A 27,139-nucleotide genomic window follows, 5' to 3' on the forward strand; every position below is an offset into this window, starting at 1 on the left:
AAAGTATAATTCCAATAGGTTGAGGACCCTCAAACTCTTTATCTCAGGGTGCCCATGAGGAAGTAAAGCACTGGCATTAGGGCCTCCTCTCCGCTTACCTCCTCCGCTGGACCTCTTCCCAACCTTAGAGTCGCTTTACTTAGTTCTGAGTATTAGATATTGCTTCCTTAAGTTATATGGATAAAACTGTAATCAACCAACTCTAAGATATTTTTTTACTTCTTCATAATACAAAGAGAATTAAAAAATATATATATATATATACGCATACATACAGCATATGGAGCGTACAGATCATTAAAACAGTGCAGATCCATGCATTTTGTCTTCGAAGACCCTCAGGGCGTAGACATAGCCAAGGGGCATGAGCGAAAAGGAAGGGTTTCATTTGGCACAAACACAGTAATGTGAGCCGGGAGGTAGTCCTAAGTTACAAGCATCTTCACAAAGTTTGAAGCCACAATAAAGGAGGATGCCAACTTGATAATATCAAAGGTCATTAAGTCTACCTCCTCCCCCCTCCCCTTTTTAGCATAGCCATTAACCATTTAATTTACTCATCTAACCTCCTGCCAATGCGGTCAAGCCATCAAAGAAAAACATGAGACATACTAAGAATGTCACGATTAGGGGAGAAATGGATTCTTTGTCACGAAATTCACATAAAACGGATTACTAGAATACGTCATCTGCTTGGTTGTAGAACACGTCTGACTCCACCACCCCAATTCCTTCATAACTGTAGTTTCTATCTCTTGAGGGCATGTCACTTTCGCTCTTTCTCCTTTTCAAAGGCTTTCCTCCCTGCAGGTCAGATGGGTCACACACCGCAGAACTCATAGGGTTAAGTCCTTTGGCAAATGGCTCCTCAGCCCCAGTAGGCTCAGCGGAATCTAAATGATCAGCTGGGGGCAAAAGTCGGTCACTCCGTAGCTTTTTTCTTATTTCTTCTTCTTTAGTCTGAAAAGCAGTATCAAAGAATGAAAAAGAGCCCAAGTCATGTTCTCCGAGTTTTCATTAATACCGCCTGTAATTAACATTATGGCTCCCTTAGTTCATTATTCAGTCATTCAACAAACATAAATTGAGGTATTACTGTTGAAGAAGACAGGCACACTCCCTGCCCACACAGAGCCTCTGTCTAGTCCTTTCGCTTTGAGAGGCCAAGCAGAGAGATGGACATGAAGACTGTGAGAGCAAAGCCGCGAGGCTGGTTCCGGCAGGACGGCTGACAGAGGGTCAGCGGGGCCACGTGTGCAAACGCGCAGGAGCTGTTTGATGGTTTCCGTGGCCTCCTCTCCGGCTCCCACCATCCGCCACCCCCATGCCTCCTCTCACCCCTGGCCCCAACTGAAGTTTTGTTTTTCATATAAAGAAAACTCCATATTTTACTCAGTTCTGAGAATTGGATATCACTTCTTTAGGCTATATGGATGAAACTGTAGTTTAACCAACATCAAAATATGGCTTCATCCCTTCTCTTCACTGCACACATCAAAAAAAATTAAACATGCAGCATAAAAGGCATACAGATCATTCATGAAATAATTAATACAGTTCCACGTTATTTGTCTTAATGCTGCTGATAGGAAAGGCCCCTCGTGCGCTCATTTCAGCGGGAGCTCCGCCCCACCCCCAACCCCGGTGACGCCTCAGGCACCTTCCTGCGCTCCTCCACCGCCTGCATCTTCTCCTCTATGTCCTTCATTGTGAAATCTGTTACTTCCTTTTTGATCTTAAGTTTTTTCAGCCTGGCTGGTGGCTTTCTCAGTGGCTTCTCAGTCACATGCACCTGGAGGAAGACACTTCTTACAATGGAGAAACAAACATATTCATAGGCAGAGGGGAAAGGCAAGAGGTAGAATCAACACAGTTTAAAATGTAAATCCTGAAAATCTAAACATTCCAGTGGCAGATTGGAAAAACAACAACTCGAACACTGGTAACAACAGAACTGATTCCTAAAGATCTAATTTATGGTAACAACAGAACTAAATCCTACAGTAGAAAAGAAATCTATCAGATGCTTAGAAGAAAATAGGCTATTATTAAAAAATGTGAAAAAATGCAAAGGCATCCTGAAACTGGAAGAGAACTCAATAGAAGGAAAAAAACAAACTTGAGAACAAATACAAGATGGGAAAATGAACATCTATCTAGGTCAGTATACACAGATTTACTATGACTGGGAAAAGTCTCAATGAACTCCAAGTCTTCATTATAAAATGAACTGAATATTGTCCTAGATAATTTCTTTAAAGACTTTTAAAGACAAAGGAGCTATTGATAATTATTGTAAGTAAAAAATTGAACCTGATAATTGTTTAATAATCCGCAAGCTACACATGATTTTGATTCGGGATTGAAATTAGTTTTTAGTACTTCTAGTCTTATGGAGAAGAGAACTCACTCTGTGCAGGCTTTTCCGTTGGTACTTTATAAATGTTCACATGACAGCAGAAAAAAATCCACCCCATTTCACATGATTGACAATGCTTTAAACAGTTTGAAGCAGTAATAATGACTCTCTGATTATAATTTCTAGTTACAAAATAAGTAAAATTGTTGTATAAAGCATTTATAAAGACAGTTTTCGTATATTTTTTCTTTTAAAAGTTAGGTTTTTAAAATGCTATACATTGGTTATGAAAAATTAAATGATACATAAACACTAATACTCTGTTTAGCCACGTGGCCCCCAATCCCACTCATCAGCACGAACCATTTGAAAGAGTTTGGTGTGTGTTCTCCCTGCACATATATTTATATACACACATATGTACAGTACATATGTAATGTTAAACCAAACATAAAAGGAATTATACCACATACAGCACTCTGCAATTTTCTTTCTTCACATCATTTAATATGAACATCTATCTAGGTCAGTATACACAGATTTACTATGACTGGGAAAAGTCTCAATGAACTCCAAGTCTTCATTATAAAATGAACTGAATATTGTCCTAGATAATTTCTTTAAAGACTTTTAAAGACAAAGGAGCTATTGATAATTATTGTAATATCTAAAAGACTGTTTCTTCTGACTACAATACTGTAGGTACTGAGAAAATAAATCAAACAGAGAGACAATTTAGCATAGCAGAAAAAGGCAAGAGATCTGGACTCAGACAGACCTGGGTTTAAATCCTGACTCTGCCACATTGTGGCTTTGCATGACTTCTTAAATTCTGTAAGGCTTGTTTTCCGTATTTGCAAAATAGGTTTAATAATATTTTTCATGGGATATTTTTAAAAAGGGGTGGGGGAGGGAGTAGATAGCAGACATTCCTTAAATGGTACTGACTTTTCATTGAGTGAAAGCAGAAGCTTTTTAGATGAGAGCACACCGAATCATAACCAAGAGAAAGCATTTGCCACAAAGGGGAGGAATGAGAGTTAGAATCATGGGGGCCAAGAGGGAGGGGGCCTGGGTTTTAACTCTGCCTGGGTCTACCACAATGCTCACTGTGCAACCTGAGACAAGGCACCTTTTCTCTTAACTCACTTCTCTCAAATGTAAATGTAACGAGGAGACTGATGATGGCTAAGCTTCCTTCCAGCTTTAAGATATATGATTCTCGGAAAACCGTTTAAAGGGAAAACATTTCTTTAAGTTTTGGCTCAGTTACAGCCTTGAGGCAGTTTAATATGGTAAGAAGTTGTTCACTACATAAAAACTGTGGGGTGTTTGTCAAAGCAACCTCTCCTTCCACCATCATTGTATTATTTTTGTGACAAATTGGCTCTAAGGCTTCCTACTAGCAAAAGCCATCTGCTGAAAACAGGGACATATTTGCTATGGAGGCTCAACTAGAGTTACTGTGAAATTGGTATGAAAACAGTTTTTTAGGGAAGTTCACTTATAGAGGGCTAAAAGAAAATGAAATGGTAATCCAAGATCTTACAAAAGGAAGGCTCCATTAGGCTTTACATAGGAGTCTACACCTTGACTAAAATGATTAATCAGTAGTTCGGAGAGAATTTAGAATTTCCAGTTTGAGTGACTCTTCCTGTGGCTTTATCCTAAAATGATGCCTATGAAATCATGTACTTCCTCCCCTTTGTGGAACTTAATCCTACCTATGCTGCCCACATCCTTTCTTAAGTCTGACACTTTAGTAAAAGTGCTGAAAGACCCAAGGAAAAATAACTGTATTCTTTACCACTGCATTTTATGAAGTCAGGATTTATCAACTGTTGGCACTTAAAAATGATAACAATGGCCACATACTTAGTTAGAGAGGTGCTACCCATAGAAATTCTCAAAAAGAAAAAAAAAATCAGCTTTAAACCTATGGAAGTTACTAGTTCAATTTTTTCTTTAAGAACACCGTCAGAGGACTGCCACAACCAAAGGTGCTCTGATAAGATTGGGTCTCGTGTCTAGCCAACCTTACTGTATATATTACTTCTTGCATCCACTGTGTACTCTTCAGAACTTTCGTAATTAACTGTTGACCTACAGATGAACCTTCCTTGGTATGCAAACTTACCAGAGTCTTGCGCACAGAGTAGGCCAAAACTTCTCACAAGAGATCTGTCATTCCTGCTCTGTCACCATTACACCTCCTGAGGAAGTTTACGCTGAGCGTTAACTGCCGTTATTTGGCCTTTACCAGTAAACTTCCTTCTCCTTAAAAGACTCCCCATGAGGTTCAGCAAATGATATTAGAGACTCTGATGCAATGTGAACAAACTTCCTAACTGCTCTAAGGGTCACCAAGTACAGAAGTCTCCAGAGAAGGAAATAAACTTTGACCAGAGACAGTAGGAATCGACAGAGAATTCAGAGTCTTGGATAGGGAGACCCAGGATATTCTAAGAGACAGGGAGAAATAAGTTTGGGATAAAAGACACCTAAAGTAGATAAAACATGTGTAGATAAATGAGAGTCAATCACATCCCTCTAAAGAGATCTGTACCAATCCATACACATATTTACATGTGTATATAAAACCATTTCACATTTATAATACAACCACTTAAGTCTCACGAGGATGTTTTGAAATATACTGATTCACTTAGTCTGAGTTTTAGCTCTTAATATATTTCTTACATATCATTACAAGTCTCTCTGAGTGAACATAAAGTCTATAGTATGAGTATGCCTGAAAGCAGGTTATCCTGAGGGCATTATAGAATTGCTGTAGTGCTTGCCAATAAGCAAATGATAAAAATTAAGATAAAAGGCGAAATGAGGCCATGTGATGGACACAGATACTGCCACGGACTTCTGGCTCACAAAGGAATCCCCTGATTTAGAAGATGAATGAAGGCCCCTCACTTTTCAGCATCCTTTTTCACATTTTAATCTAACTGATAACGGAATTAAAAATAACAACCTCGTTAAGAAGGTGACAGATCTATGTCTAAAAATTCCCTTATATTTAAGTATACTATTGGTCTACATAAGAAATCTTGTTTTTTAAGTATCCTCATATTCATTATCCTGTTATTTCCCCATAATATTTTATTTAAAAGTTTTTTTAAGCAATGAATAAATAATGTTTATGTGTCTGATTGGATTTATCACATTATAGTTACTGCAAACATCAACGTCCCTTTTTGACCCTCCTTTCTGTTTCCCTTGGCTCTTTGGTTTGTTTTTTGATTTGTTTTTTATCCAATTTATCATCTTTTTTTTCCCCAAAAAAATATTAAATATTAGATAGTTAAAAGTATTAGCTGCCTAATAATATTTCCACTTTCAATGTGGTTCACCTTTCAGTTCTTCAATATTCATTTTCGTCTTTTCACGTTGGCCTTATAACTTTTCCTGAAATATGTGAGACACATGGTGTCTGACGCACTTGCATTCTCAGCTACACCTGAATCGAAAGAGACTTTACCTGTGACACTGAGCGCTTACGGTTTTCCTTCATTTCCATACACTTGCTGGGAATAATCTTGGTCTTACACCTGAAAATATGTCGTATTTTCAGGAATACTTTAGAATTCTCTTTTTAAATGAGTGGGGGATTTCAGTTTCAAAGCTTTAACTTTTTGCAGCTTTACAATGGATTTGAGGCCTTGGTGTATTTGTTGAAACTTCAAAGGCAGTGGTTCTCAGCCTGGGCTGCCCAAAGGAACCTTTTGCGAGCTTTCAAATGCACTACATCTGGGACCTACCCCCAGCCACTGGTCCTATGTGGGGCCTGGCCACCTGGAGTTCTGAAAGCTTTCTGGGTGATTGTGTAGCCAGGTTAAGGACCACTGCACTAGGCAGTAAAAGGCACAGCTGTGTGTTATGCTGGCCTGTTGCAAGCCTGGCTCATGTTGGGACATCCTGGCCTAACTCCAAAGCAAAAACAAGAAAACAAAACAAAGCTTACAAAAAACACAAAAGAACTGTGTCACTCTTGCCTGTTTCTGCAGTCCTGTCACATTTTGATCCTTTTGAGAACACCCCAGCTATGCTCCTGACAACCATTCCATGTCTACGGAATATGAAAACAACCTTCCTCTGGCTCAGTTAATGATGTTATTCAAAGTCAAGCCCATAGTTTTCATTTTTTAAAATAGAGACATTTCTTTCACAATATAGCGTATGTTAATTAACCTTGTTGGTGCCCTCGCAAAGTCTGAGTCTGAACTCATTCATCTCTGGCATTTGAATCACTGAAAAATGTTTTAATTCTATTCCCACTGGCATTAACATCAAAGTTCCTTAGCATTTTCCTTAAAAAAAAAAAAAAAAAAAACCCAAAAACAACATCGTTTGGCCTCTCAGTGTTTCCACAATCTACCCTTCTCTGGATTGCTCTTCTGTCTTTCTTTTGACACACTTCCTTTTTTTCTGACCCCCAGACTCACCTACAGCTGGGGAAAAAAAATGTCTCCTCTCCTTTTTTTTTAGTACTTTTAAACAAGGTACTCCAAAATGGTTTGTATCAGGATATCACTATACAAATGTAAATTGTCATTATGTTGGCATTATCTCTTCCATTATATGGTCCATTTTTTTTCCCTTCCGCTTTTCCCCACATCCTCTTATTATAGGCAGCCTGATAATACCATTTATAAGGTTTAGTAATCTCCTCTTCCCCCCCCCCCCCTAAATACTTTCTGCAGTACTTATTTTCCTTCTACCAAAGAAAATACCACTTTAGCTTTTATTTATCAGTTCTCGGCATTTCCTTAACAGGAAAGGAAATTACTTTTATTCAAACACTGAGTGCCTTGGTCTAGGTGGCAAACTTGATTTAAATAATGCATCTTTTTATTCCAAATTGACTGTTTTCCTTACAACACAGGGATCAGCAACCACTCTGGAGCCATTGATGTAATTTCTGGTCTCTGTTTCTACCATTTCTGTCTCTTTCTTTTCTTTCTCATTCATTTTTCCTCAGGCTTATTTTCTTTGTTATTTCTTCTTTTCATTTCTTTCTTCCACCTATGCTTTAGGATAACTGGAGCTGCCTAGGCGCATTGGCTTAAGAAAAAACTAGATAGACCAGAAAACAAAACAAAATAACAACAAAAACAACAAAACCTGCTATCCTCTTTATAGGTTTACACAGAACTTATTAAAAAATTAAGACCTCAAGACTTTGGCCACAGTTAAAATCAAGGTAAAAATATTGCTCACACTATGGAAAAACAATGATAGATTAGTCAAAATGAATCAACAAAGAATAATAAGAGTAAAGCAATTTCTATTATTATTGTAGTTATTTCTTTATATTTGACCTCACAGTGTGTATATAAATATATAAACATATCTGTTTTTGCTTTGGTTTTTAGGTCTATTTTCTTATTGGCTAAGTCAGAATTCAGTTTTATATTCACAATTCCTGGTACATAGGCAATGCTTAATAAAAAATGCTGAAAAAATAAAGGCATATATTGAGTGGGGCTCATTGCATTTCAAATTTAGTAACACCCCAAGATATGTTTTATTGGCTTCATTAATCAAGAATGATTAGGGCAATTCCTGAATCTATACAGAAGGATGGTTTGCAGAGTGGTGAGGGAATTTATGGGAGGAAAAAAAAATGGCTTAGATAAATGCTATAATCTGTACTGTGACTCTCAAAATGTATATGCTGAAAATAATAACTCATGCTCCATCATAATCTATTGCTATTTTTAACTAAAAACTAATGTTAATTATAAAATTACTTGCCATGACATCATATGATTCTCCATTTCTAGATACTCTGCTGTGGCTTTGTATTATTCCTTGCACAATTAATTCCTCCAGGATGTCTGATGACTTTTGTCGCTCTCGATTTTCTAGGGATTGAGGTTTATGGATTAATCCATTGGTAAGTAGGTCTTCCAGGGGAAAAGAGAAAAGAAAGCAAAATTTAAGCATGAAGATTTTATAAATCAAATGCTAAATGGATGCTTTATAAATCATGTTATTTAATTAAAATCTGACACTCAACACTCTCACTTAAATATCTGTTTCTATTATAAATCTTTGACTCCTTCGAAGTCCAAATTCTTAATGGTCTTACAGAAGATATACATCAACATAAATACTGTTTACTTAGCAGGCCCCACATTAACATAACAATAAGTCTTTCATGTGCTACTGTGTACTACTTTTTTGTTGTAACAACACTTGTGCACTGGGGTGTGACTACATGGGTCCTCTGAACTAATTATGAAGCTAAACTACAGCTAAGAATGTGATATTCTTTCAGTGACTCTTCTGAGTTGCAGTCGTTTCTATGCTTTGTATACAAAGGATAAACACTGTGATGTTGCCAAGAGACTTCTAGTCCTGCAATCTTGGGTTTACAATTACGCCATCTGCTAAATCGACGTAAGTAAAAGGATGCCTCGTTGAAAAGAGCATTTGAACTAAATTGGAATTGGAGTCAAGTGATATCAGCTAAATTTTTATTAGTGATTCTAAAAATGGCACTGAAATAGTTTATAGGAGTGGCTTTATAAATTGTACTAATGAGAGAGAACCCTTCCATTACAAATCATCCAATTATATAAATAAACAAGCCAGCATCTGTTTTTACAACTTCACATTATAAAATAAAGGTACAATGAGGAAGCTTCAAAAATGGGTTGTCTTCTATTTTGCAATCATCAGGAAGTCTGGATAGCAACCATATCCATTCCATCCAGTGGATGGAGTCTTTTAATGAACATTTCTAACATTAAGTACTTTATATATTTATAACATTTAAATCAAATGTAAACTTTGTAAAAAGGTATTATTATCCCTATTTTATAAATAAACAAATTGATATGAAAGAGGCTAATTAACTTGCTCAAGGTGACAGAGGTAGTAAGTAAATTGACTAGGATTTAAATCCAAGTCTGTCTGACTTCCATACCCATGTTCTTTACCACCTCATTGTACTCTTCCCAAATTATCACATAAACAGCTCCACTTTTTAGAAAAATATTCTCTCTGAAGATTTTTCTAAAAAGAATGCCATTGTAAACATCTGTCACTAACATAATAAAATTATTTTAGCCAATTCGATCCATTTCTTTTCTGAGTCCACTTAAGTATCTGGCTTGATGTTTACCATAGCTAACCAGCCTATCGCTGGGCTACGTCAGTCATTTCAACTAATTTTCATGATTTCTTGGGATGTCGAAGAATATCAGGGAAATGTTTAAAAATAGCATTGTGCTTCTTTCTGAGTGCAAAAGTTATACATCATAAACTTGGAAAATATAGAAAAGAATAAAAAAAGAAAATAAAAATGCCCATTCTCTTGACATTCAGAGACCGCCATTGTTAATACATACGATTTTAATTTTAGAAACTTGCTATCACACTGAACATACAGCTTTGTTTCCTATAAAATGAAATGTTTACATTAGCATTTTCTTCATAAGCATAAGTATGAAAAGTGAAGTCATGCAAGGAAACGTGAGTGGATTAGTCTTTAGCCTTGGTGTAGGGAAAGGTTTTCTAACTGACTCAGAATCTAGAATTAATAAAAGAAAAAATAGATACATTTTAGTACATTAAAAAATTTTGCGAAGCCAAAAAGGCCCATAGTAAATGTCAAATATAGATATCGCGTACCTACTGCTCTGATGTCCGAAGCAGGATACAATATAATTTTTGGTATTCTTGCTAAAAATGCATAACTTGGACCTAATCATGATGAATTATCAGATAAACCCAGACTGAGGAGCATTCTAGAAAACAGATGACCTATATTTTCAAATGTATCGAGGTTATAAAATACAAAGAAAAGTTGAGGGATTGTTCCAGATTAGAGAATAAAACCACATGACAACTAAATTAAACATGTGATACTGGATTAGCTCTTGAACCAGAAGTTTATTTATAAAGAACATTTGTGAGACAATTGACAAAATCTAAATATGGTCTGTAGGTGAGCTAATAATATTTCATTAATGGTATTTTCCTGATTCCTATTCTTGTATTGGGATTTTGCAAAGAATGTCCTTGTTTTAAGGAAATACATATCAGTGTATTTAGGAGTAAAGTATCGTCATATCTGTAACTTACTCTCAGAAAAAAAATACACCTGTTTATGAGGAGGGGAGGAGGAGAAGGGCAGGGCAATGAAAATACAAATGTGGTACAATGTTAACAATTGGAGAATCTTGGTGAAAGAATAAAGCCAGTGTTCTTTTGTTTGTTTGTTTGTTTTCCAATTTTCTTCGATCTGAAGTTATTCAAAATAATTTTTTTTTTCCAAAGGGAAATACCTGGGACATGTTAGTATAAACCTTGAAATTTTTAACAAATATGCTCTGTAGATGTGAAGAGCAGGGATGCAACAAGGGCACAGAGGGGAAACTAGGCAGAGAAAAACATATAAAGCATAGGACACTAGTTCTTATTCATTCTGTGGTGCGATCTTTCTTGAAAACTAATTTACACTGCATTTTCGAGCATCTGCTTTGGTAATTCGCTCCCTCCCCGAGCTGGTCTCTCCTAGCACTGTCCTGCTTACCTGTGGCCCTCCCCATACTGCTTTCAACAGTGTAAGGCTGACAGGGCTGACTGTCTAAGGGCACGACAGGTCCCTGTCCACTCCACGATCTGTAGTCTGTTAACACAACAGATATTGAGCATTTGTGTTGCAGTCTAGGAGGGATTCCCATCAACAAAACTACCAGAGTAAACAATATATGTGCTGGTTCAACACAGAGAGTGGGGGAGGGGCCGCCTCTGCATTGCAACCCCTGCCCCCACTTCATTCTCAGAGGTCATGTCTCACCAAATCAGAAGGACGAGACGAGGGCTAATATGAAATCTGTGATAACCTGAGTGTGCACAAAAGTCCAAGAAAAAGAATCTCACTTATAACCTATCTATTTTCTAATTCTAACTTGTATCTAGGGAAGAATCCACAGTGATGAGGAATGAAATGAAAATCTTCCCTCTAAATAAAACAGAGTGCTTTTCCTTAAGGTCTACTAAGTTCAATTTGTTTCAGAGGCTGATAAAATAAAAATAAAAGTTCTTATATCAACACCACGGGGTAAACCCAGCAAAGCGAAAATACACCATAAGAAAAATATTTAGAAACAAATAGGTTCAAAGGCACACTAGGTCATAATTACTTCTTTCATGTTCTTGAAAAATTCTTTCATTGTGTATTTGCTGATATTTTGAATGGGGAGAGACAGGGGAAACAGTTTGGTGCAAGTTTTCTGTATTTTTTCAAATGTAGAGATTTCCCTCAGAAAAATGTTAACATAGTGGGAGTTTAAAGGAATTTAACCAAAGCTTCTGCAACTCCTATTCCCAAAGCTTATTCCCAATCATCAATAAGTCTCTTACTTAAGAAAAAGAAAAAGATGGTTTAATTATCTCATTGACAAGAAGATTAATAGTTAGCATTATTTATTCACTTAATAAATGCCTAAGGCTAAATTCTAATGTCTTAGAGATAGGGACCTGGCCATTTAGACTACACCCTGGCCCACAAATCTGTGATAAAAGGGTCACCAAACACACATGAAATATATGTAAAGAAACAGTATTTTATGGAGAGCAACATGAATGGGGGGTTTTACCTGAATTAATTCTCCTGTTTCTTTCATTGGGAGATGGGGAACTTTCTGGAATGGTTCCAGGTAAGCTTTCCAATAGCACCTGTTTATCCAGGCCGTTGGGGCTGCCCGCAGTGTCCTTGAGCAGTGCAGCTCCAATCTGGGGGCTGCAATTCTCCTCAGATAAAGTCACACCAACATCAGCCTGTGAGAAGTGAATGGCTTTGTGAGAGTTAAGATTTCTTAGGAAATGGTTTCTTAGAAAATGTAAACCATGTCACAAGATCTGCTTTGTGAATATTTAGCCAACTAGTATCTGTGGGAAGCTGAATAGTACCTAGCAACCTGTAGATGTTACCTTATATGACAAAAGGGACTTCGCGTATGTCATTAAATTAAAGCCCTTGTGATGGTAAGATTATCCTGGATTGTCCAGGTGGGCCCTAAATGTAAGCACGAGTGTCTTTATAGGACGATGGAAGAGGGCGATCTGACTGCAAAAGAGGAGAAGGTGGTGTGACGATGAAAGCAGAGGCACATTTGAAGATGCTACAGTCCTGGCATGAAGATGATGCAAGGTCCACCAGCCAAGGAATGTAAGGAATGCAGCTCTAGAAGCTGGAAAAGGCAAGGATGAGGATTCTCTCCTCAGAGGCTCTGAAAGGAACCAGCCCTGCCCACATTTTGACTTGAGTCCATTGGAACTGATTTTATACTTCTGACCTCCAGAACTGTAAGAGAATAAAATGATGTTATTTTAAGACACTAAATTTCTGTTAACTTATTATAACAGCCATAGAAAACTGACATACAGTTAACCCTTGAACTGCATGGAGCCACCTCCACACGAGTTTTTCAATAAGTACAGTTAGCCCTCTGTATCCGCAGATTTCACATTTGTGGATTCAATCAACCACATATTGAAATAGTATTTTTGATCTGCAGTTGAGAATCTCTGGATTTAGAGGACCAGCTGTATGCATTGTTCTGCACCATTTTGTATAAGGGACTTGAGCATCCTCAGGTTTTAGTGGCTGCTGTGCAGTGTGTGTTTTAGGGGGGGTGCGGGGGGGAGCAGGTCCTGGAACCAATCTCTTATGGAAACTAAGGGATGACCGTAACTAAGTTTTTGGGAGTCAAAATTAAACATGGATTTTTGACTGCAGGGGCATTGGTTCCCTTAATCCCCCTATGTTTTCAAAGGTCAACTGTAATATCTAACATGAATGATCAGGTTCAAGTTATGCTGAGCATTCTGAAGGATGCCAAAATGAACAAATTTATAATCATCAAATGTGAAAAGTAAAGATGCCGCTATTTAAAAAGTTTTTTTTAGATGAAATTATCTTCATTGTTTTTGCTGATTAAAAAAGTAGTCTGCCTCATGAAAATAAATAATTTAATGGTGGAGACTGGTCATTTATTTGATAATCACATTCCACTACTCTATACCACAATTTATTTAACTGAATACTGGAGGATATGTTGGTTATTTCTAACTTGTCAATATAATAAACAGTGCTGGCATAATATCTACACATATACATCAGTCTGAATTCACCCAATCATCCCATGAGGTAAATTTCTAGATGTGGACATGCTGGACTAAAGGATATGTACATTTTATATTAATTTGTATTTCCAGAGGGCCCTCCATCAATCCTGCACTGAACTACAGTCCTACTTCTCCTCTTAAGGATGTCTATTTCTTCATAATAAAGTTCTGCTGCTTGTAAATAGGTGAAAATACAGTGTAAAAAAGGGCCCATATGCGATTTAATAACCACTAACTCCAAAATGCTGGTCGGTATTAAATATTTCACAGTTCTACAGCAAAAGAAGAAAAATGGGAAAAACATAATGAGTTTTTCATGAAGCTAAATTAATTAGCTTTAAAGAACTGGTATTTATTTTGAGAGGAAGTATATTTCAAATACTAATATGTTCAGGAGAACTTTTCTCATATCTCCTGTAACTACCATGTCCCCTCTTTCCCAGTGCTGGCCTTTTGTTCATTGCTTGGTTTGCAACTGTCCCACTACTCATTCAATGGAAGCTTCTAGTAGATGTTATCAGCCAACCTCTTCTCGATCTAAGATACACAAACCAAAGGAAGTTTCTTCAGTGTCCCAGAAGAAATAAGAACATAAGCATCTTCTACAGAATATTGTAGTCTAGCTATTCTTTTTATATCTATTGAGTGTACATTTTTTGCCTAATGGGTGTTCTTTTTCTACCCTGAGAAGGGCCTCAGGACTCTGCCTTCCAACTCCTGCTCTTTGTCAAACAGCCCTGTTACACTGATATGAGTTTGTATCTTGCCGGGTGTAGTGAAAGGTGTTAAAAAGAAGATGCTTGAACTGGGTCTTGATGAATGAGTTTCCAGTGAGCAAGGTCATTCTAGACAGAGGAGAAAGCATACACAAATGAAACAATATTGTGTGTCTATAAACTTGAATTATTCCAGTGTAGCAGAAACAGATTGAGGTAGAAAGTAGTAGGTGCTGATGTGGGGACAAGAAAAGGAGTTTGATTTTATTTTGAATGCAACAGTAATTCTTCATAGGACTTTGAAATGACGTATTACTGAATTGTACACTTGAAACCTATATAATTTTATTAACCAATGTCGCCCCTACAAATTTAAATATTCTATCTATTTAATTTCACTTATGGCATTAAGCAGTTTCGAAAACACAGAGATTTAATTTAATGAAAAAAACATGGAAGTAAAATGAAATGATAGGGTGCGTTTCTTAGAAAGATTACTCTTGAGCTAGTGCAATGGCAGGAATTGAAGGAAATAAGGAAGGGACAGAACAGGGCAGCCAGTTACGACTATTATTGTCCAGGTGAGATTTATGGAAGACTTCAACCTTTGAAGTCTCTCAGAAGCTAAGCAGAAATCACAATAGCTAAATTATGGTGGCTGCCATACGGTTCTCACAGTTCAGCCAGAGATTCTCTCATGTCCACCGGGAGACTCACATAGCACCTCACCACCGTGTTTACATAACATGATCACTTTAGCTAAACCAACATCAGTTTATTGTGTTGAGGATTAATTAGTTCTGTGGCTCAGGACTACAGGGGAAAATAGAAACAAACAAACAAACAACTGAATAAACAAAGTAAAGCAACAAAAACTCAACTAATCTGAAATATGAATCAGCACAAGACAAAGCCTGAGAGCAACTATGTGCTTTTTTCTTTTTCTCTCCATCTGTCTTTCTTCATAACATAGTACTGTCACATGGTTTTACAGATAACATATTATACGTTATTATATTATTATACAACAATAATCATTATGTTAGACAGGGTCTTCTTTTTCTTTGTTCTATGTAACACATATATGTTTGTTTTGTTTTGTTGTTACATAGAACAAAGGAAAAGAAGAACCTATCTGACACATCTCAGAGGCTCAGAGTTCATATTGAATTTAAAGATCATTTTGGGCATTCTTTACACTCTTTCTGAATAAACTATCAAAAATGAATATCTACAGTGACAGATATTTTCACAAGTTCATTTTGTTTTGCAGATCTAACTTTTTTTGAACCCAAGGAAGCACTAATTTTGCTGATTTAACAACCAAAACAATAAACAAAACACCCATATTGGAGTTAAGAGCAAATTTAGATATTTTCGATCCAAAAGGTATCTTTTCAGTCAACTGAAATTCTAAATAGATTTACATGCCACAACCCTGAATGACCTCCCAATTATTTTATCAAAGTGACTAATCCAGGTCCTTAGCAAGGAGCTGTACCCATTTTTGCTTATTTAGATACAGTCTTCCTTAATGCTCTGTTAGTGACCAAAACTTAAATTATAGCAAATGAAACATAATCTTGCAGCATGAAATAATGCATACCAACCTTCAGTTTTCAGAATAGAAATTTAAGGGTTTTTTTCTCTTTTGAAAACTAAGGATGTCTTTTAAATATCTTATCTATGTGCAACACATTCTGGAAATTTTAATCCAATTTTATAATCTAGACTTCAGCACAGACTTAGTCAAAGACCAAAGATACAAATTAATTAGATCTATGGCTCTTGGGGATATGTCAAAACAGTTTTCTTGTTCTGTCTATGGATGTAGAGTTTATCTTTTCACACCAGTAAGAAGTGTATCTGAATTGCACTGGGGGAGGGGGAGGGGAAGTGGGTAAAAGGTTTAATTTTTTCCTTGAGATGAAGTTGTAGCAGAAGCTAATACAGAACATGTTTCTACATTTTGCATCAATTTTAATTTATACTTCATTGTCTTGGTGATAAAATTTTAGCAATTTTTGACAAAATTAAAAAGCCGTGAATATCAAGCTAACAGCTAGCTATACATAGGCATCATCAGCATTCCAAAAAAGGTATTGATTTTAACTCTGGACAGAATTTTGTTTGGTTTGGTCTGGAAGCATTATATGTCTTCTAAAGCTTTTGGAAAACAAATTTTTCAAACATCTTGGGAGAAGTCATTTGTTAAGACTCCCTGGAGCTTAAACCTTTTTAATTCAAATTATTGGCAGACACATTATATAAATACATTTGTCTCCAGATATATAGGAAAAAATTGTTCTTTGAAATTTAATCTTTTTTCTAGTTTACTTTTAATGGATGAAATAATAAATAGCAACCCTTCAAAAAAAAATCGAAAATATGTTCTAAAAAATTGAACCTTATGAAGCATTTAGTCTCTTTAACTGAGAATAAACAAAAATTTTCTTGTTAAATATTAAAGGAATACTGTGAAGGATCTTTGGAGATCACCTATTCCAATATAGCCTGTCCCGTTTTACAACAAGCAAGAATCTTTGAGTTAATTGTATAGAAGATTTCCCCCAATGAAGAAAAGTTTCCCACTGTTCCTTAGCATTATTTTATTGCAGTGACTTGCCACTTTAGACTAAGGTAAAGTGAAGAGAAAGTCTGCAGGCAGGTCTCCAGAAGTTTGAGAATATTTTAAAGTTGTGGCACCAAGAAACATGAATATTTCATGCAAGCAAACATGTTCATCTAATTTTGAAGACACTGCTGAACTACTGAACTCTCCGCCTGATGAATTTATGAAGGTAGCGAAAGCAGTATTCCTCTGATAGCTAGAGAGTGTTTAATTAGTAATCATACCTTTCCTAGATCAGATTTCCAAAGTCAAGTGTTTGGGGTGGGAAAAGAGGAATATGCGTGAGTCGACTCTGAGTCTATTTTCAGGTTATTTTAATATTGAATTTTCTCCTTGCCGATTGTCATTAGTCTAGTCACACTATGAACAGACAGGCAGACACTAAGGAATGGGAAGAACTGAGAGGGATATGCAGTCACTCAAGAAATATTCATTAGTGCCTGGTCTGCATCAGGCACTGTAATAAGCACTAGGGGTACAAAGATAAAACAGTCCTATCCTCAAGGAGATAATAATAGTTTGGAATGAGAGGCAAACATGGAAACAAATAAAAACAATAAAATGTTTTGAAATGCGATAGGAGAAGGCATAAGGTCAACTCTGCCAGCGTGGTGGCAGGGAAAAGGAGAAGAATGGTCTTGAGTTGACTTCAAAAACAGGTACATATTTGCATGTGGCCCAAGAAAAGGGAGAAGGGAAAGTCTGCAAGGAGATAAAACATTGGAAGTGATGGAAGGCGTGGAGACAAACACAGAAGGGGTTCGGGGAACAACGAGTAGTAAGGTCTGACTAAAATATGAATGAGGGGAGTGATGAAACCAGAGAATTTGACAGGAGTCAACTTGAGGACGGCTTAGGAAAGCATAAAAAGGATTTAGGATTTGATCTTACATAAATATAATAATAATGATAGTAATAACTAATATTAAGCACTTATTCTGTGTCAGGCATTGGTATGAGCACTTCACATGAACTGGGTTTATTTAATCTTCATAACAACTCTATAAAATCACTATTATTAATTACCCCCATTTTAGAGATAAGGTAGCTAAGGCACAGGGAGGTTAAATAACTTGACCCAAACCACCCAAATCACAAATAGTGAGTCCAGAAGTCCAACCTACATAGTCAATTTCTTGACCACTGGTTTGTGTGCTGACTTAATGGGCTGGTAACTTTTTTCAGCAGAGGATGATATAATCCGATTTTATTTTAGAATGATCACTCTGGAGGTCATGTGAAAAGTTGGAGCTGAAGGGCAGGCGGGAGTGGGTAGTGGAGGAAGGATCCAGGGATACTAGTTTGGAGCCCATGCAAGAGGCAAGGACTATCTCACCCCTGAAATTCAGGAAGAAACCCAGAAACCCTCTCAGGCCTTGGGGAAGCTTGGCCCAGAAGAACCTAGTATATTTGACACCTGTAGAGCTTGCTTTTTAGCATTCCCTCTGGCTCCACACAACAAAATTATTTTAGTAGTAACTATGGATCAAATGACAATGGCCAGGAAACAAAAATAGTAAAAATTTCTTCTATTGAAGTCTTATACATGATCATACCAGTAAAATTTTAAAAAATAAAGATTTTTGTACAAAAAAAGGGAAGGCACAATGGAGTAATACTTTACATTCATTTTTTTTTTGAAAAAGAGAAAAAAGTGTTACCTTATGTAAGAATATAGTCCAAAGCCATAATGAGTAAAGATGACCAAATTGTTGCCAAGAAGCCCACAAGTCTAAGAGGGAGAAGAAGCTTTAAACAAACATTTACCATGTGATAAGGGAGCATCACAGAGGTGGTGTTTGGGCTCAGTACCGAAGGATAGATAGGAGTTCATCAGGCGAACCAGGAATAGGGCCAGGGAAGGGCACTCCCAGAAGGAGGAATGGTGGGAAAGACATGCCGTGCCATGATGCCTGGAGGAAGCAAGCCCTAAAAGTTCTCGGTAAGGCAGATACAAGGGTTCAAGAGTGAAAGGGACAGGAGAGGATGACATTAGAGAGACTGGTGGAATCAAAAAGCAACAGTTTTGCACACGCCAGGGAAATTTTTCTTAGGAAGATAGGTAGCAGTGTGGGAGGTAAGACTAGTTGGGGTGGTGACAGAGAGGGAGAAAGACTCAGGAAAAGGTAATGAATAGGGCCCTAAATGCAAACAGTGGCAGTTGGGATGGAAAGCAGATGTTTTCTGCTGGCCTCCCCCAGGGCAGCAGGTACTAAGCCTGGGTCTCAGCCTCTCTTAGACCCTGGTTTGTTTTTTTGAAGTCCAAGAGCCCTGCAGATGTGCCTCACATAGAGTAGGTGCTGTAATTGGCACTGAATAGGATCTTGCTCACTGCCTGCTAAGATAAAGCGTGTGCTGTTTAGACTGTAGTTCCAAAAATGCTCTTTAGTGAGAGTGACCATAAATCCTGGTTTGCTGTGACAGTGTGGGCTTAAATCAGGCTGTCTGGGCAAATTTATTAATAGTATTTTCTTTTACTCTGAAAAGTATCCTGCTTTTGATGATAAATTACATGGTAGCATTATCTTTGGGGAACCCCTCTAGAAGAAACCTTTGTGGGTTCCTGTTCTGCTTGTGAAATCTTCATGGTAATGAGGATGGGAAGAAATCACGGACCTCATTTCCGCTTGGACCAACCATCCCTCCATGCCCCGCCCTGGGAAGAATTCTCCTGCGAGCCTCCAGAAGAATTAAGGGAGATTCAACCTTGAGGGAGAGTGGAAAGAGTATTGAAATGAGACTCTTGAAGATTAGGTTCTGTCTCCAGCTCTACCCTCAAACAAGCTGTGCAGACTCAGGCAAATCATTCACGTCTCTGGGCCTCAGGGTCTCCATGTGGGAAGTGAGAGGACTCAGCCAGATGGCTTCTAAGTTCTCTTCCAGCACTAATTCCCAAAGGGCCCACTTTCCGGAAGCCAATAATATATGGCAGCTCCCAGGTACTTTCACCAGACCTTAAGAATCATTGCAGCCCCAGCTCTGCAGATCACAGAACTAATCCAGTTATTCCTGCCTCTGCCTTGGGTGTGACCACCTTCGCTAGCTCCTGAAACACAAAAGACTCTCAAAGCTAGTCCTATAGCAGCAGGAGTTCCAGTCGGTTAAGACAGCAGTTAAACACTGGCTGAATAAAGCTGCTCCCAGCACGCCCACCCCACTGCCCATCCGCTATGAGCCCCATCAGACCCTGCTCCGGCAGACTCCAGCCTCCCCCAAGCGTGGCAAAAGCCTTTATGCCATTTTTGTCTGTTTTACCTTGAATCTCTCTTCCCAGCCCTTCCTGGGCGCGGGGACGCATCTCTGCTCCTCCGCAGGCTGGGAAGGTCCGCAGCCCCTGCTGAGCTCCGGGCGCTCCTCCACCAGCCCGGCTCTGCGGTGCGCCCCCGCGTGCTCCCTGAAACGCCCCTGAGCCCCCCGCCCCGTGCCCTGCACTCCGTGGTCCCTGCGCCCCAGCGCTTCCGTGTCTCCCACCTCCCGCACTTAAAGGCTCCAACGGTAAGCACTCAGCACCTGCACCTGGGCAGTTGCCGGGAACTGTTGCCACAATAAACCGAGTCATGCGAACCTGGGAACCCAGAGGCTATGGGACTTTCGTAACTTAAAATTGGTAGATCGTCTAAATCACAACTGGGATGTAAATTGCAGCCCTCTCCAGAGCAAAGTGAGAGGAGGGCCTGCTGCTGGCCGAGTTAGTTTTTAAAGTACCGTTTTCGTAAGCATCTTTCGGGGACCTCTGCTCCCCCCCACCGCCCCCTTTCTAAAGGACACGCCTCCATCCCCACCCCCACCCCCGGTGCCTGGGTTGCACACTCGAATTGTTGGTTTTTGTGCTTCAGACTCCGTGGAGACTGTGAAGGCGATTGTGAGGAAGGTGACGTAGGAGTCTAGTCAGCGGAGGCAACTCTTGAGGACGTGTGGCCAGATGGCAGTGTCGCAGGGCGACTCGGGAGAGGACGGTCACGCAAACAGAAATCCAGACACTTAGAATCATAAACAGCTCAGCAGCTGCAAAACGGGTCGTGAAAATCATTTTTTTATGGAAGATGCGTTTTATGAGCTGTTAGGAAAGGACATGGATATGCATATTTTTCTCAGAGAATTAAATTAAAACGATGTAATCCTTCAGAAAAGGCAGACCAGGCGGACTGCTCAAATGAGCATCAAGTTGTTCTTTCCTGGATTTTTTTCTTTTTCTATTTTTAATCAATTTTTATTTTTGAGAATTAAAATAAAAGGGGGGGGGGATCTGAAAAGGATTTTAGAGGTCATGGACCAACCCCTTATTTTACAGACTGCAAATTTAGGCTCAGAGACATTGAGTGACTTGGATGGATACAGGGGGTGAGAAAGGCGAACTAGTTAAAGAGGGATCTGAGATGAGGGACCTGGTGGCCTGACTCAGTCCCTCCACGTAGCCACACACCAGGAAAACACTAGTAAGAATTCTTGAAAATGTAAACCTGTTGGATTCTTCTAAGGAAATTAATGGTTAGCTCTGTTATAAGAAACTGATTATTTACTTTATAGCATTTATATTCATTTCACTCTCCGTCCTTACTGCTTGGATAATGTTGCCTGTCAATTTTCCTTTTACTAAAAGTGAAGAATAGGAAAGACGAGATGAAACTCAAGTCAAAGCATTATAATTATCGAGCAACACACATTAAAAGTTTGTGAATAAATAGTCAAAACAAGGTTGAGTGGTATTTGGGGAACATCTTTGAAAGTATTAACTCATGGTGCAATAAGTTGTATGCAATTTTCCATCTGGAAACTGGAAAAATCTCAACTAGAATACTCCAACACAAAGGACACATATAAAATATCCTTGAGAAAGTTTAATGAAAGTCTGTAGAATAAATGAGTGAAATACTGCAGATAACTTTTTTACCCATCTTTTTAGTCAATCTCCAACATTCATGTAAATGAATGGGGTGATACCCAAATGCCTTGTGCAGGTATCTTTCGAAGCATTCTATGACTATGGTCCAAAGTCATGAAAATGCTTTTTTCTAAGAATGGGTTAGCCTGCTCGTACTGTCTTATGAAAGTGGATTGTCAGGAATATTTAGACCTGGTTGTTAAACACAGCCATTATTAAAATTTAGATTATATAACCTTACAATTAAACTAGTTCTAATAAAAACAAAAGTAATGAATACAACCCATCAGTTCCTAATTATTTTATTATAACATACTATTTTTGTGTTTTTGAGTTTATTTACATCTGTTGTATCTGTATGATGGAGCTGTCATATGATGATGCACTACTGGGTATCTCTTCCCAAGTCCATGTTCTGTGACATCACGTTGGTAGTTTGAAATCAAACAAGGTGGGAATACATGCACCATGAAAATCAATGAATGCTACAAATCAAGGCTTTCTGCCCTCACTCCCCAAGCTGCTTATTAAACATCCACTATCACACCACTGCATTTTTCCTTACATTCCAGAATGCGAAGGAATAGTTCTGCTGTCGACCCTTCTCTGCAGTCCTTTGTCTGCAGCGAAGTGGCCCCGGGCCACCCCTACCCCTCATCACAGAATGGCTGTGTGTCATTTCCATGTCTTGCTCCACACCGGAGCTGGGGGATTGCACCGAAGCTCTGTGCTCTGGGTCCTTAACTAGAGAGCTCTGGTCTTGCATAACTGTTTCCAACTTGAAGACTGCTAGAGGGTAAAACCCTCGGATTCTCACCAAAACAGGGCCACCACTTGCTCATTTTAAAGTTTGACTACTATCCTTGATTTTTTTCTTCAGTTTCGAATAATCTCGAGAAGCTTAATTCTCTCTGCTTCCCTCCGTACGTTTATTCAAGCCTGAGGGTTGTCCCGAACTTTTTTTTTTTTCCCTCTGGAATGATAAGGATATTGTGAAGAAAGGTGCCTCTCAAACTTTTATGTGCATACCCTTGGTGGGGATCTTGTTAAAATTTAGATTCTGATTCAGTAGGTTTGAGGCAGGGCCCCAAATACCACATTTCCAAGAAACTCCCATCACTGTTGGTAGAGGATCACACTTAGAGTAGAAAGGACATAGAACATATGTGAATATTAAATCATTAATTGAAAAAGCAGAAAGGAAAAAGGAAATGTGGAAAGGAGAAAGAAGTGAGGAAGAAGATGCTGGGGAAGAATTAAAATAAAGTATATTAGACAATCAAGTATAGAGAAACTGACTTTGTGTTAACAGGTATTCCTAGTCTAGGAAATTACAGTTGGGAACCTTGTTTCCTGTCCCTCTACTCTTGTGGAGAAGGAATCTTTGTGAGTCAGTGGATCAGGGTGAAGAAGAAAAGAAAGCCCTTTCTTGCCATTACCCAAGCTCTGGAGTCACTTTTTCCCTCTTTTCTCTGTTCTGAGAGTTATACTTTCCTGAATGGTGGGTAAACCAGAGAGCTGAGAGGTCTCCTAGCAGCACTGACAGCATTAGCATATCAGGGCAAGGTTGGTACCACAGAGTTTCAAAATTAAAATTGAAACCTTTCCAATTTCCTTTCAGACCTCAAGCTTTTCTAGGAAATGGAAAGTCACACAAAGAAATCAGTTCTGAACCCAACCTCAAATCCACTGAGTTTACTAGCATTTTTCCTATGAATAGAAATATTATACACAGACCTTTGTTCCCAGACATGTCCCAACTGACTAATTACTACAGTAATAGCTGACATTTTTCATGCTTGCTAACCTTTAGATAAATGAGGGAAGCTGATGGCTATGTTGGTGTTTTTATTTGATCAATTATTCGCTTAAAGCAAGGATTGGAAAACTATGACCCTAGGGCCAAATCCAGCCCACTGTCTGTCTTTATCTGACATATGAGTTAAGAATGGATATCACATTTTTAAATGGTTGAACAAAAATGAAAAAAGAACATTATTTAGTGATTCATGAAAATGGTTCGAAATTCAAATCTCAGTATTTATAAATAAAGTTTTATCGGAACACAGACTCTTGCTTGTTTACACATTATCCATAACTGCTTTTGTGATACAAGAGCAGAGTGGAGCAGCTGAGACAGAGACCATATGACCTGCAGAGCCAAAAATATTTATTATGTAGTCTTTTACAAAAAAATATTTGCTGATCTCTGATTTAAAATGATAAAATAATTCCCACCAGGGTATTAAATAACTGTGTGGAATCCTAATGGGCTGAAAGAGTTTGTACTGCTTCCAGAAAGGCAAAAATAACAAAAACAAAAACAAAAACAAAAAACACCTCCAAAGAAGTAGCTGCCGCACAGGGGAGTTTATCTCATTAACTAACTGAACTCCTAGGCCTGTGAAACATTTTAAGTGGCTTTGTTCAGCTGCTACAACCCTCCCCTTCTTTGCTGCGGCACCCTGTTTAACAGGAGGGCTGTGGAGTGGGGAACAAAACCTCACTGTGATGCTCTTCTGCGTCCTCAGACGTAGTGCGGGGAGCATTGTAGCTTCTGAAAAGAGAGGGCACCAGATAGTGAGAAACGGGATGGCTTTTCAAGGGTCATCTTGAATTTAAAGACCTAATTTTAAAACCTCATATTGTTCTCGTTCTTCACGTCCCTTTGTCACACACTTCGACACATATGCATTTCTGGAAAACAGTCTCCTCCTTCATACACACATTGAGTAGCTCAGATGTGAGGGGCCTCTGAAGTTTTTATCTTCGGAGTCCGCTGGGTCAGGTTGCCTCAGTAACAGTACCTAGCACATTTAAAAAGCTCTCGAATCTATCTATAAACAGTTACGTGATAAAGAATACTACTATTAGTAAAGGAAAATTGTACCAGAATTTTGTCATTAAAAAACACACAACATATTTGCATAATCAAGATTTTTGCAATCCACATGCAAATACTTGCAGTAACACCAGCCAATAAATGGAGTTGTCTTAAAGTGCAGAGAGCAAGCATATTTCAGGGATCCCTTTAAGGACTTGATATGACAGATTCTTGCAGAGACCAACCAGAAATAAATAAATAAGCCCACAAACAAGGGAACGATTGTTTGCCAAGCCTTGGCATCGAGCCAACAATCTTGATGTTTGCTCATTCAACACAAACCGGGTAAATACAGAGAAAACGCCAGTCTCAGGGTAATAGCTCAGAGAATGTCAGCTTAACAGTAAATTTAGCCATCATAATCTCATAGAATTATAAGACTTCCATTTACATCTACCCTTAAGAACCAGTTCTGAACCGCATTTAGATATCATATAGATCTAATACTGTGCTGAGAGCTTAATGGGAATGTGTAAAAGGGGAAACAATACTTGCTGAATGGCAGTTGGAAAGGCAAGCTTGCTTTTTAGAAAGCTATAACAACTCTTAAGTTTACACATGGCAATTTTCACACACTGATATTCTCACAATTAAAGAAAAGTAATATTTAAATGATTTTCACTGCTTCCAAATTTGGCAATACGTGGGCACAAAGCTCTGAGACTTTTTGAATTAGTGGTGTGATTTTTCCATGCTGGCCTTGAACATATTGTTTGACGCTCCAGGGGAGTTTGGCGGCTAACAGAACTGAAAGACTAGGGGAAGAACAAAGCTCTCTAAGAGACTTGAATTTTTTCTTTACTGGAATGTGTTGGAAAGAAGGCTGGGCCAGCTGGCTAGATTCTGATCCCAATCCTTTTCTGGGCTGGTGGACCAGCCTCCAGGAAGTTATTTAACCTCTGGGGGCCAGCCCCTCACTCTTCTAATGAAGGGGCTGGACCAGGGGATGCTGAACATTTCAGAGCCCCCTGAGCACTGGTTCTTAAAGTGAGATACTCTATCACCTGTTTCAGAATAACGACTGCTGCTTGTTATAAATGAAGCTTCCAGGCAACATAAATGAACTTGTTGGATCAGAATCTCTGAGACTGGAGCCCCCCAGATCTGTATTTTCAAGCATTGTCTCAAGTTATTCATATGCAAGGAATGGTTGGCACATTGCAGAGAGCAGAGAGAGCCTAGGATTCAGGGGAAACTGGCCTCCTTTTACCTTTGAACTTGGGGGAAATTATTTCACTTTCCTAAGTGTCAGTTTACTCATCTTTAAACTAGGAGATAGCAATAGTGTCTATCTATTTTATAGTACCTAGGGTTACTGGGAGGATTAAATTTGGAAGAAAAAGGGCATAGAAAGTGCTTTACTTGGTAATTATGCAATGCATGGCAGCTAAGATGTTTTCATCTATATTTTGACATTTAGAGTCAACTGATCTTTTTAATTGTAAAAAAGATAAAATTTTAAATCTGACTTAAAGTCCACAACTTTATCAAATTAGCATGACTGTGAGTGAAGAAAACAATTTTTTTGTTGTTGTTGAATAATCTGGCTTTTGAACAAGATTCAGGATTTTTTATTTTTTATTTTTTTATTCACGGACTCGGTTACATCTTATTTTTATGCCAACGTAGTTCAACTTTGCTCTAGGATGACCTATCAGGCCCCAAATCTCCAGGAAAATAAAAAATCATGCAAGTATGTTGTGTCATTTACCACCAAATAGACTCGAGCATTGTCCTTTTCTCAGTGGATGTTGTTCTTTCTCCTGGAACAGCCTCTTCTATGCATATATGAGGTTCTCATAGCTCCATGATTCCCTGCTTTGCCCTCCTTCCCTCTGTCTTCTCCTTCATCAGGCTCTACAATTATAGCAGCTATAGCGAGCTGCCTGTTCTCTTTCGGAACAAGCTGCAGTGAGGGCCTTGGAGGGAAATTATAGCTCTTTTCTCTTAGAAAGTGTGTTGAGTTCTGCCAGGAGAATCATCACTGCTACTGATTTCTCTGTGAAGAATGGAAAACTCAGGTACAAGTACTGTTGTTAGGGACTAGGGATGGGGGAAGGAAGAAGGGTAGGAGGGAGAGAGTTTTTTGGGCGGGGGGGGGGCGAGGCTGGGTGGGGGGGGGAGAGAGAGAGAGAGAGAGAGAGAGAGAGAGAGAGAAAGAGAGAGAGAGAGACTATTTGTTTATGAAGGAGAAGCTTGGGACCAATTTCCCAAACAGACAAGAGTGTGTGAGTGTGCTCCGGACCAGCCTCCACAGGGAAAAAGGAACTCGGTTCAATTTCCCTGTGTCTGAATGGGTTTCATCCACAAATTGGGAGGCACCAGTTTCATTGTTTGCAAAAATGGCCCAATTTCATTTAATTCCTCCAACATGGATTGGGCACCTACTGCCAGGTGCTCTGCTGGGCCTGTGTTTGACCCATGGTAATGTCTGCCTCAGACTCACCTTTTGGCTGTGTGTCAGCTGGTGGAATTCTCATAGTGACAACTATCAAAAGAGAAAAGGAGT

General features: G+C 38.6%; 1 protein-coding gene across 1 annotated transcript; it reads right to left on the reverse strand.

Moving 5' to 3' along the window:
• Positions 1 to 270: 270 nt before the first annotated feature.
• On the reverse strand, positions 271 to 27,110 carry STMND1 (stathmin domain containing 1). The gene is made up of 6 exons (XM_016119794.2): positions 27,077 to 27,110; positions 20,120 to 20,343; positions 11,986 to 12,166; positions 8,129 to 8,280; positions 1,661 to 1,792; positions 271 to 960 (listed from the first exon to the last, which is right to left on the reverse strand). The coding sequence occupies exons 1-6, from the start codon at positions 27,108 to 27,110 to the stop codon at positions 676 to 678; spliced, it is 1,008 nt and encodes a 335-aa protein (XP_015975280.2). The 3' UTR covers positions 271 to 675.
• Between the last annotated feature and the right edge of the window lie 29 nt (positions 27,111 to 27,139).

Source organism: Rousettus aegyptiacus, unplaced genomic scaffold, assembly GCF_014176215.1.
Source record: "Rousettus aegyptiacus isolate mRouAeg1 unplaced genomic scaffold, mRouAeg1.p scaffold_m13_p_1, whole genome shotgun sequence".
In the NCBI taxonomy this organism is placed as follows: Eukaryota; Metazoa; Chordata; class Mammalia; order Chiroptera; family Pteropodidae; genus Rousettus; species Rousettus aegyptiacus.